General features: G+C 33.9%; 1 protein-coding gene across 33 annotated transcripts in view; it reads right to left on the bottom strand.

Moving 5' to 3' along the window:
• LCORL (ligand dependent nuclear receptor corepressor like) overlaps positions 1 to 12,846 on the bottom strand; it is a 179,537-nt gene that overhangs the window by 105,532 nt on the left and 61,159 nt on the right. For 28 of the 33 annotated variants that reach the window (XM_086406338.1, XM_086406341.1, XM_086406336.1 and 25 more), the window contains 2 exons: positions 11,204 to 11,283; positions 10,178 to 10,307 (listed from right to left, as the gene is read on the bottom strand). In XM_086406338.1, the coding sequence (XP_086262464.1) occupies positions 10,178 to 10,307; positions 11,204 to 11,251 (178 nt within the window). In that variant the 5' untranslated portion in view covers positions 11,252 to 11,283. Of the gene's footprint in view, positions 1 to 8,679; positions 8,727 to 10,177; positions 10,308 to 11,203; positions 11,284 to 12,846 lie in introns of those variants that run through there. The other 5 variants (XM_086406340.1, XM_086406348.1, XM_086406355.1 and 2 more) reach the window with 2 other exon arrangements.

Here is a 12,846-nt window from a genome sequence, read left to right as displayed (position 1 = left end):
ATGTGAAGTGCCTATTAGATATTCTAATGAAGAATACCAAGTAGACAGATATAACAGAGAAAAGCTAGAGAAAAGATTAGGATTAGATATAATCCTACAATATTCAGATGTCACCAACACATACTACTGGATGAAATGAAGCTATCAAGTAAGAGAAGCCATTTGAGAAGAAAAGACACTGCGGACTAACTCTTGGGCTCTTCAATATTTAAAGGTAAAGAAAACAAAAACCAGCAAGAAGCATGTGAAAGAAGTAATTTGCAAGACAAGGGGGGAAAAATGAAAAGAATATAACATCCTAGAAACCAGGATTAAGGAAGTGATCAACCCTATCACTGATGAATGGTGAAAATCTGAATAAGGTGAGAATTGATTAACTTTCCTCTAAAGAGTACAAAATGGAATTACCAATGAAAATGATAAAACAGTTTCAGTACGGTAGTAGAAAAGAAAGTCTAATCAGGATGAGTTGAAAAGAAAAGGAGAACAGAGTGAAGATGGTTAAAAGCACAGAAAATAAGTACCTACTATGTGTCAGATGCTAGAGATATCCCAGTAGGAAAAAATACAAAAATCCAATTCTTCATGGTGTTTATATACTAGTAGATGGAAAAAGACAGTGAATAATACATTTAAAAAAATAAGCAAATTATATAATGTTAGAAGGTAACTGCTACAAAAAGGAGTGGTGGTTTTTAGTTGTGAAGAATTTAAGGAGAGGGATATAAAATAATTACCTAGGTGTTTAACTTTAGTCAAGTTCAGCTGTTCCAGGGCAAGTGTATAATATATGGGGTATAGGGTCAAAATCCAGATGAGGTTCTGACATACAAATATGAGAAAGGAAAAGAGAAGCAAGGAAGTTAAGATTTTATAGAAAGATGATTACAGCAATCAAGCACAGTATCTGAAATGAGTAAGGAGAAAAGTCAAATCATGAGACGAATAGTGAGAAGTGGTAATGGTCAATAGATTGGGGGTTGCAAGGTTAAAAAAATATTGGGATGACTATTAAAATAAAATGGTAGTCAGAAATAGGGATGGTTGAAATTATATCTGGGAGGTGGCAAAGGTCTAGGGATGATCATCAGAAAGGTGGCTGGAGTGGAATGGAGGAAAAGATCATTAGAAATGGAGAGGTCAAGTAACTGAGAAGCCAGAATGTTGCATGAATCAGCTGCATAGTATTTGAAGTCACCAAGAACTAAGACGGGAGGAAGAAAGTAAAAAAAGTTAGTAGAGGTGTGTAACATGATGATGTGGATGGAACAGGTAGATGTCAGGTGCTTCAGATAAGCTCAGGGTTTTGAGTGAGGACAGTAAATAAATGACTGGAAAGCAGCTATAAAGATCTCAGAACTTGTCAATTTTATCACTCCTATATTACATAAAGCAAGCAATTAAAAACATTTAGCAAGAGAAAGGGCTACAAAAGCATCTTTTATGAATATACAGGTTTCACCTAAAGCAATAAAGTAAAGGGAACATTAAGAGAAAAGACTGTGCATAGAAACAAATGAAAATGAAAACACAACAACCCAAAACCTGTGGGACACTGTAAAAGCAGTCCTAAGGGGAAAGTTCATAGCAATACAGGCATACCTCAAGAAACAAGAAAAAAGTCAAATAAATAACCTAACTCTACACCTAAAGCAACTAGAAAAGGAAGAAATGAAGAACCCCAGGGTTAGTAGAAGGAAAGAAATCTTAAAAATTAGGGCAGGATCCAGCAATCCCACTGCTGGGCATACACACTGAGGAAACCAGAAGGGAAAGAGACACGTGTACCCCAATGTTCATCACAGCACTGTTTATAATAGCCAGGACATGGAAGCAACCTAGATGTCCATCAGCAGATGAATGGATAAGAAAGCTGTGGTACATATACACAGTGGAGTATTACTCAGCCATTAAAAAGAATTCATTTGAATCAGTTCTAATGAGGTGGATGAAACTGGAGCCTATTATACAGAGTGAAGTAAGCCAGAAGGAAAAACACCAATACAGTATACTAACGCATATATATGGAATTTAGAAAGATGGTAACAATGACCCTGTATACAAGACAGCAAAAGAGACACTGATGTATGGAACAGTCTTATGGACTCTGTGGGAGAGGGAGAGGGTGGGAAGATTTGGGAGAATGGCATTGAAACATGTAAAATATCATGTATGGAACGAGATGCCAGTCCGGGTTTGATACAAGATACTGGATGCATGGGGCTAGTGCACTGGGATGACCCAGAGGGATGGTATGGGGAGGGAGGAGGGAGGAGGGTTCAGGATGGGGAGCACATGTATACCTGTGATGGATTCATTTTGATATTTGGCAAAACTAATACAATTATATAAAGTTTAAAAATAAAATAAAATTAAAAAAAATTAAAAAAAGGAAGAATAAACATGATTAAGATAAAAAAAAAATAAAAAAAAAATAAAATTAGGGCAGAAATAAATGCAAAAGAAACAAAAGAGACCATAGCAAAAATCAACAAAGCCAAAAGCTGGTTCTTTGAAAGGATAAATAAAATTGACAAACCATTAGCCAGACTCATCAAGAAACAAAGGGAGAAAAATCAAATCAATAAAATTAGAAATGAAAATGGAGAGATCACAACAGACAACACAGAAATACAAAGGATCGTAAGAGACTACTATCAGCAATTATATGCCAATAAAATGGACAACGTGGAAGAAATGGACAAATTCTTAGAAAAGTACAACTTTCCAAAACTCGACCAGGAAGAAATAGAAAATCTTAACAGACCCATCACAAGCACAGAAATTGAAACTGTAATCAAAAATCTTCCAGCCAACAAAAGCCCAGGTCCAGACGGCTTCACAGCTGAATTCTACCAAAAAATTTAGAGAAGAGCTAACACCTATCCTGCTCAAACTCTTCCAGAAAATTGCAGAGGAAGGTAAACTTCCAAACTCATTCTATGAGGCCACCATCACCCTAATACCAAAACCTGACAAAGATCCCACAAAAAAAGAAAACTACAGGCCAATATCACTGATGAACATAGATGCAAAAATCCTTAACAAAATTCTAGCAATCAGAATCCAACAACACATTAAAAAGATCATACACCATGACCAAGTGGGCTTTATCCCAGGTGTAATACACCACATTAACAAATTGAAAAATAAAAGCCGTATGATCATCTCAATAGATACAGAGAAAGCCTTTGACAAAATTCAACATCCATTTATGATAAAAACTCTCCAGAAAGCAGGACCAGAAGGAACATACCTCAACATAATAAAAGCTATATGTGACAAACACACAGCAAACATTATCCTCAATGGTGAAAAATTGAAAGCATTTCCTCTAAAGTCAGGAACAAGACAAGGGTGCTCACTTTCACCATTACTATTCAACATAGTTTTGGAAGTTTTGGCCACAGCAATCAGAGCAGAAAAATAAATAAAAGGAATCCAAATTGGAAAAGAAGAAGTAAAACTCTATTTGCAGATGACATGATCCTCTACATAGAAAACCCTAAAGACTCCACCAGAAAATTACTAGAACTAATCAATGATTATGGTAAAGTTGCAGGATATAAAATCAACACACAGAAATCCCTTGCATTCCTATACACTAATAATGAGAAAACAGAAAGAGAAATTAAGGAAACAATTCCATTCACCATTGCAACGGAAAGAATAAAATACTTAGGAATATATCTACCTAGAGAAACTAAAGACCTATACATAGAAAACTATAAAACACTGGTGAAAGAAATCAAAGAGGACACTAATAGATGGAGAAATATACCATGTTCATGGATTGGAAGAATCAATATAGTGAAAATGAGTATACTACCCAAAGCAATTTATAGATTCAATGCAATCCCTATCAAGCTACCAACGGTATTCTTCACAGAGCTAGAACAAATAATTTCACAATTTGTATGGAAATACAAAAAACCTCAAATAGCCAAAGCTATCTTGAGAAAGAAGAATGGAACTGGAGGAATCAACCTACCTGACTTCAGGCTCTACTACAAAGCCACAGTTATCAAGACAGTATGGTACTGGCACAAAGACAGAAATATAGATCAATGGGACAAAATAGAAAGCCCAGAGATAAATCCATGCACCTATGGACACCTTATCTTTGACAAAGAAGGCAGAATATACAATGGATTATAGACAATCTCCTTAACAAGTGGTGCTGGGAAATCTGGTCAACAACTTGTAAAAGAATGAAACTAGAACACTTTCTAACACCATACACAAAAATAAACTCAAAATGGATTAAAGATCTCAACGTAAGACCAGAAACTATAAAACTCCTAGAGGAGAACATAGGCAAAACACTCTCCGACATACATCACAGCAGGATCCTCTATGACCCACCTCCCAGAATATTGGAAATAAAAGCAAAAATAAACAAATGGGACCTAATTAAACTTAAAAGCTTCTGCACAACAAAGGAAACTATTAGCAAGGTGAAAAGGCAGCCTTCAGAATGGGAGAAAATAATAGCAAATGAAGCAACTGACAAAACAACTAATCTCAAAAATATACAAGCAACTCCTACAGCTCAACTCCAGAAAAATAAATGACCCAATCAAAAAATGGGCCAAAGAACTAAATAGACATTTCTCCAAAGAAGACATACAGATGGCTAACAAACACATGAAAAGATGCTCAACATCACTCATTATCAGAGAAATGCAAATCAAAACCACTATGAGGTACCATTTCACACCAGTCAGAATGGCTGTGATCCAAAAGTCTACAAGCAATAAATGCTGGAGAGGGTGTGGAGAAAAGGGAACCCTCTTACACTGTTGGTGGGAGTACAGCCACTATGGAGAACAGTGTGGAGATTCCTTAAAAAACTGGAAATAGAACTGCCTTATGATCCAGCAATCCCACTGCTGGGCATACACACTGAGGAAACCAGAATTGAAAGAGACACGTGTACCCCAATGTTCATCGCAGCACTGTTTATAATAGCCAGGACATGGAAGCAACCTAGATGTCCATCAGCAGATGAATGGATAAGAAAGCTGTGGTACATATACACAATGGAGTATTACTCAGCCATTAAAAAGAATACATTTGAATCAGTTCTAATTAGGTGGATGAAACTGGAGCCTATTATACAAAGTGAAGTAAGCCAGAAAGAAAAACACCAATACAGTATACTAACGCATATATATGGAATTTAGAAAGATGGTAACAATGACCCTGTATACAAGACAGCAAAAGAGACACTGATGTATAGAACAGTCTTTTGGACTCTGTGGGAGAGGGAAAAGGTGGGATGATTTGGGAGAATGGCATTAAAATATGTATAATATCATATATGAAATGAGTCGCCAGTCCAGGTTCGATGCACGATACTGGATGCTTGGGGCTGGTACACTGGGACAACCCAGAGGGATGGTATGGGGAGGGAAGAGGGAGGAGGGTTCAGGATGGGGAACACATGTATACCTGTGGTGAATTCATTTTGATATTTGGCAAAACTAATACAATTTGTAAAGTTTAAAAATAAAATAAAATTTAAAAAAAAAGAGAAAAGACTGAGGATATAGGGGATTGTTGATGAAAGATCACAAGTTTCAGAAGACACAGTGGAAAAAAATATGGGTGCTTATAAAGGCGTAACTGATTAGGTCAAATTAGAGATTAAAGAAGACAAAAGGAGAGAAAAGAATCCAGGTAATGGTAAATGAATAATCCAACAGTCTGTCTTTAATTCCTACTATGGAGGGTGTTACAGGCAGAAAGGTGACTTTAACAGAAATGCCTAATATCTTAAATCCAGTTATAACTTTAAATGTGTTCTCAGAATTTCATTCATATCATCTATGTATATGGCCCAAAAAAATCTTTTCATGAACACCTCTGGATTATGACTCATAATAGTATGTGGATTATTTTACCACACTAACATACAGTTCAGAGAAGGCAATGGCAACCCACTCCACTACTCTTGCCTGGAAAATCCCATGGGTGTAGGAGTCTGGTTGCAGTCCATGGGGTTGCTAGGAGTCAGACATGAATGAAGTGACTTGGCAGCAGCAGCAGCAACATACAGTTCCCTGAGAGTTCCAAAAAGGCAACCCACATATAAAGAGAAAGCCAAGGGGCCTTCCCTGGTGGCTCAGATGGTAAAGAATCTAACTGCACTGTGGGAGAACTGGGTTCAATCCCGGGGTCAGGAAGATTCCCCTGGAGAAGGGGATGGTTACCCCCTCCAGTATTCTTGCCTGGAGAATTCCATGGACAGAGGAGTCTGGCGGGCTAGAGTCTATGGGGTTGCAAAGAATATAACATTTTAAATTCACTTTTTCAGTGTATGATCACATGGTATCAGAAAGGTGCATTTGTATAAGAAATACTTAGGGTATGAATGAATCAGGTCAAATTTACATAGCCATTCAAAGATACCTGCATTTAAGAGAAAAGCAATCTAAAAGATTTAATACTCCTGTTTCTAAGAAGTCAAATGTTTTAGTATCAGACATAATCCAATTAATTAATGAGAAGTATTAATATTTATTTCATGCAATATTATAAAGCTTAAAAATTAAAAGTTTAAAGGGAAAAAGATTTGTGTTCAGAAAAGGCATGAAAAACTTCATATAAAACCTGGCTATCAATTAATTTCAGGGGAAAAGATTGGTTAATAGCAGCTTTCAACTATATATCAAGAAGGGCTTCGAAAAGAAATGGCCAGAATAATAGTTAAATGAATGTTAAATATGTGTTGTGGCGGGGTGGGAGTGGGGGTAGGGGGGGTGGAGGATAAAGTAGGAAAAACATCATATTTTGATGAAGGAAGGCTTTATTATATACTTAGCAGTATGATTCATTCAGCTACAGTGTGCATACTATCTGTCCTATTTAGTTAAGTATGCTTCTTTAACTGAAAAATGAAAGAGATATCTTCTTGAATTGTAAGCTAGTGATTTATACTGCTTCAGGTGATCAGAGAATATGAAGCCTAAAGTCAAAATAATTTAGTTTACATCCTATGAGGATAGCCTCAGAAAAGGCATTTTATATTTATATGCCTATGTTTATCCACATTTCAAAACAAAATAAACATATTCATGCTAAACATATAGTAATAAATTTAAGTACAAAGTAGAAGATAAACTATATATACATGCACAACAATTTTGTTCTTCAAATGGAATAAGTATAATACCATAAGTATGTGGAAAAACTGGAACATATCTTAGTGTATCTTAGTGCTCATTTATCCATTCAAGAAATATTTATTGAAGATACAAGATGCGACAAGTACTATTCCATATACTGAGGATTCTGCAATTAACAAAACAAAGTCCCTGCTATCATGGAGGCTTCATTCTACTCTAGCACTCCACGTAAATGTGCAGGTTAACGTCTACAAGGAACTCAATTCTGAAACATTTCTAAAGAATATACAAAATTAGTTAAAAATTCACTTCTACACTAAAATATCCCCTCTCACTGACTATACTTATTCAACCCACAAAGAGTATTTTTGACTAGCTTCTAATATAAGGGATTGTCCAAACTGTATTTAGATTAAGTAATAAGCTTTTCCAGTTATTAAATAGTGTAAGGGAACTAATCACTAAAGCTGTTCATAGTTCATATGAAGGAAAGATGGAATGCTCTGAATTTCTGATAGGTCCTCTCTAGCGTTCCCAATTCAATTAAAATAATCCTAATTCTAGGCTGCTAAGTAGTAGAAAACAGGAAGATTTTTCTACTTAATACTTAGAATCTAAGTGTTCTTCACATAAAACATCTTTGACCTTTTAAAAATTTCTTCCCAGGGTTCAACTGTTCACAACACAAAACTTAACTTCTCTGAGCTTCATTATCTTTATCTGTTAAAATGATAACAAAAGTATCTATCTCTCAACAATGTTTTGGGATTAAATGGGCTTAGTGTTCAATCATAATTGGTGACATCAACCATAATAATTATCCCAAGTGTGAGTTCTCAATAAAAGTAACATATCATCGAAGCCCATAAAACTATAGTTAGGAAAGATAATAAACAAGCTATAATAAGAATATTAAAAGATTTCTCTGTGTTTTGGCAAGATGATCACATGCTTATGTTCCTCAAACTAAGCAACAGATTCAAAGTATCAGTAATACTAATGTTACTAATATCCAGAATTCCTAAAAATGACTGACTTTGTGAAATGTTCAGGAATCAAATAAAAACTTCACCAACCAACTAGAGGCTTCTATTAGCATTTTATTTGCTTCCAAAGACTCGGAAGTATTTCCTATCTTTAAAAACACATTTTTTTTTTTTGCCTTTTGTTTCAAAGTTAAAGAACTTACTAAAGAAATAAATGCATAAAGGAATTAAGACCATTTAAAAGATACTGTTACTATCTTCTAGCCACATCCTAGTCAGACCATATTGGAAATCTCAAAAACTATTTCATTCATAGAAATTAAAGACAAACAACAGAAACAATGCCAAGTAAACAAGTAGAAAAGTCCTTATGTTTAATTAAGGTGATGATGGACCACAAATAAAGAAATTAACAAAGACAAAAATACTAAAGACCTAAAGTAAGGCAAAAATACTACTAATAAGAACCTTTTATTTAAAAACTCTGTGATCCTTCAAAGATCTCGAAGAAAAACAAAAAAATCCCCAAATGGAGAGGTCACTAAATATCCATGAACACTCACCCAACCACTGGTAGGAGACCTCTTGAAGACCCAGATGCTTGAATCAGCTGAAATAGTACCAATTTTTTACTGATTACTCTTAATAGGGCAATGGAGCACAGGTTAACTCCATACTATCAAATATTAAAAGTTACTATTATTAATTTCTACCTACTACCATTACAAATTACTCAAAGGAGAAGGAGACTGAGTAATGAGTTCTAAGATGAGTGAAACTTACTGCATGCATGTGTGTAAATGCATACATTTCCTCCAGCTCTCTTTGTGATGTAAACCTGAGAATGTAATTCTTCTCGTTAAGTGTAAATATACAGGCAGAATAAAATTTTCTAAATTAATACAAAATCCTTAAAGCATGTAAAATATTTTTATATTGGTTTATGTAGAAAAATTTTTTTAATTTGTTTTTTAAAGACAATGACAATTTCTCAATATGAGTTACTTTAATTACACACAGGGAAAGATTTTCAGTCCTTTACACTTAAAAATATATATAGTTCTTAACTTTAGGCCTTTTAATATGCTAATTATTCTTCTAATCAGAGGATTTTCATATTTCAACACATAAAAGAACTCATAACACTAAGACTGAACAAAAGCCTCCTTTCTCAAAGGTAAGGACAATATTCAACATTACAGATTAAAACTTGAAAGTTACCTATTTAACAGAAAATATCTGATGTTACCTAATTCAAAGTATCAAAAGCACTCTCAGTACTTAGATGAACATACAGTACCATTTTCTTCATCTCTGGAAGTTGGGAGGTATGATGAGCTTCCCACTACCACCCTGCATTCCCCCTAAACCATCACTTACTCCCAAGGTCTATGTGGTAAAAATTAATACATTCTACTATTGCAGAAATGGCCAAGAAAAAAAATGGAAGGGTCTATATTCCTCTAGTTTTCTCAAGTAGCTTAAGATATAAAAACAAATTCTGCCTGATACATATGTATCAAGCAAGGAAACACATGAAACAACCCTCATTTGGATTAAATGTTTAGATAGACAGGCAGCAAAGAAGAACAGTGACATTGTAACAGCACATTCAAGCTATCAAAGAAACACTGAAATCTCAAGCCAGCAAATATACTACCAACCTGGCTGATAAATGATTTTTAACTGTTACATTTCTATAAACAGTTTTGCAATATATTATATCTATCACTTATTGAACACAAAAGAACTTTTGCAGTCTTAAGAAAAGCAACAAAATAAGGAAGACCAAAAGCATACAAAATTTTCTTCTGCCTACAGTAATTAACAAAATAAAGTCAAGGAGAGATTTGAGAATGGTGAAAAGGAAAGCCTAGCAGAAGACTAGCCCTGTGACTGCAAATCCTAATGCCCTAAAAATATGGAGAAAAACTAAGGACAAAGAAGGAAATAATCAAGAATGGAGTAGAGACTGACATATTAAAAACTCGTATGTGAGAAAAATTCATACATTTTAGGTTTCTACTACAAATTTTAAATGACAAAGTATATCAATATTACCTTTCTTTCGAAAGAGTGCATTTAGGTAATTTTCTGCTTGGCATTCAATCTTTTCAGTGTTGGACTGGCCCTGAGATGATAGTTCCTCTGTTGGTGTTGACTGTGAAGAATCAAGAGATGGTATACAATCCTAAAAGTAGAAGAAAACATCATAAAAAAATTACTTTTTATTTAAACATGGGACTTCATTAAAATGACAAAAAGAAATTCTCTAAATGTTCATTTGTTCTGTCTTTTAAATATATGAAATTATATACAGAACATAAAATTTGGGGAAGAAGTCAGGAAAAAAGAAATTTATCTTTGATAGAGGGCCAAACTAGCCTTATTTCTTAGCAAAACTACTGTCAAAAAAGAGGAAGGGGGAGAAAAGATAAAATATATTGTTAAATAAATTCACTATATAGCATGCCAGTAATGAGAGTTTTAAGAACAAAGCAGATGTTTACCCACTAACATGACCAAAATGGGTGCAAGTTCTCCAAGTTCCCATTTCTTCTCTGCCATTCTCACAACAGTATTAAAAGAATTAGGACTTCCTACCATACAAGAAGATTCTACTTGTCTAGTTTATGCCCTGTTTACAGTAAAAACTGATAATTATTTCACAGGAGATAATTACGATATCCAAAAGACTTCATGAAAAAGTAAAAATCTAAAAAGTAGTACATTATCTTCCAACCACTGATTCCTAAGAAATCAGACTGTAAGGTAGTCTCAGATCAAACTAGGCTCACCTTTGTTGACCTAAATACAAAACAGAACTGAACTGAACTTTACGAGTCAGGAGTTTTAAGAAACAAATGTGAAATAAGCAAAAAAGATGAGTGTATTGGGATTTTCACCTGCAAGTTAAGCTAAATGTTAGACATCTAACATGAGACTTCAAAATATTCTTCTCATTATCAAAATCAAGTATTTAAATTTCACTGTAAGTCCCAAATTCTCAGAACAAATTAAGTTTAAAAAATTTGTGTTACAACTGTGCAATTAGTTTAGAAATAATTTGATAGCACTAAAACTTACACTGACTGCTTCTCTTTGTAGGTTACAAAATGAACATTTTTCATCCATAGACCAGTCAGTCAGCTCTTCTGGTTCACAGTCTTCAAAAGAGGGAAAAATATTGATTAAATACACTAACTTTATATAAAAACAAATAAAATTACCACTCTCCACAGCAATGGGTCATATAAAAAAGCTAACTACTAAAAGTAAGGGGGAAAGGCCTAAAAAAAAACTAAACCCGTGACATTTAAAAAGAAATATGGAGAGTAATTTTGCACTATTATTGGACAAAGTAGCAAGAACAATGAGCTGGCTATAAATTCATTATCCAACAATAGAGTTTTAACACATTATTCGACCAGGGTATTTCTGCAGAAACTAACACCTGTAGCATTAACATGTCACTGGTTAATAATGTGTTAAGTATCATTTAACCTTCTGAAATACTCGATTTATTATTGTCTACTAATTTTTATTTTCACTATGAAAGAAATCAGAACAGACAGGGAGATAGGGGATAAGGGAATAAATTTGGCACAAATGACAATATAAAACAGAGAAATGGAATAAAGCACCAGAAAAACCTACAAATTTGAGAACATGGAATGCTGTCCAAGAAAATTTAATAGAAATCCACTACTAAAAAGTCAGATCAGATTTTTTTATTACATTGCTAAAGGATTTGTTGTAAAAGTTAGGGTAAAAAACAAGTAAACAAGTTACATTATTCATTACAAAACATGGATTTTTTTCATAAGAATGTTCCTTATAATCCAACTACTGGAATATATTAGAGAGTTCGTGGAAAACATTTTCAAATGAAGGAATTTTATGAAGAAATTATAACTTTGCCATCCTAACTGTACTTGGTATAGACAGAGATTTTCAAACTTACTCCTTGCAACAGAAACTCCCTCCAATTTCTTTTCCCAAATAAGTTAATACACAGAACCTCAAATACAGAAACCATCATCATCTGAGGCAGCTACATTAGAACTAATTTGAAAAGCACTGGTGTACCACAGTAATTTCTTATACCTTTGAAATGTTTAATGAAATTAAATACTTGTTTTCTGCTAAACAACAAAGGAAATAAACTCATCTTTCTGGAATGATAATGAATAAATACTAGATAGGTTCAGCCTCTTGCATTAATTCAGATACACAGGTCAGAATAGAAGATATATAATTTGTTGGAATATAAAGAGTACATTGATAGATTCCTTTCATTTCTGGCAGTGGTCCAGAAATATTCCCATTATTTATTTAAACTTGGAAAGAATAGGGAATGGGAACGTAAGATCCAGTATGAAATAATGGAAAGATGACTGGATTTGAAGTCTCCAAAAATCTGGAATGGAACCTACTAGTTATAGCCTTGCCAAGCCAGGCTTTTAATTTCCATATCTGTAAAATAAGGATTCTGTCACCTAACTTATTTGTGATCAAATTTTTAAAATATTAAAATATTTTATAAACTACAAAACATCATGCAAAGGCTAATTATTAGTCAGGCAGAATCACTAGTCATTGTTTTTTAAATTCTGTACTATGACACATGTATTTAATAAAGTTAGTTTGCAGAAGACAGATAACTTTAATTGAATATCTGCTTAAGAAAACTGATCAATTTGTGTAAACAATCTGACAAATCAAAAGTT

Source organism: Bos grunniens, chromosome 6, assembly GCF_055505025.1.
Source record: "Bos grunniens cultivar Pamir isolate PY7600 chromosome 6, Bosgru_T2T1.0, whole genome shotgun sequence".
Classification (NCBI taxonomy): Eukaryota; Metazoa; Chordata; class Mammalia; order Artiodactyla; family Bovidae; genus Bos; species Bos grunniens.
The sequence above is the reverse complement of the archived record's forward strand: the minus strand, read 5'-3'. Positions and strand labels throughout refer to the sequence as shown.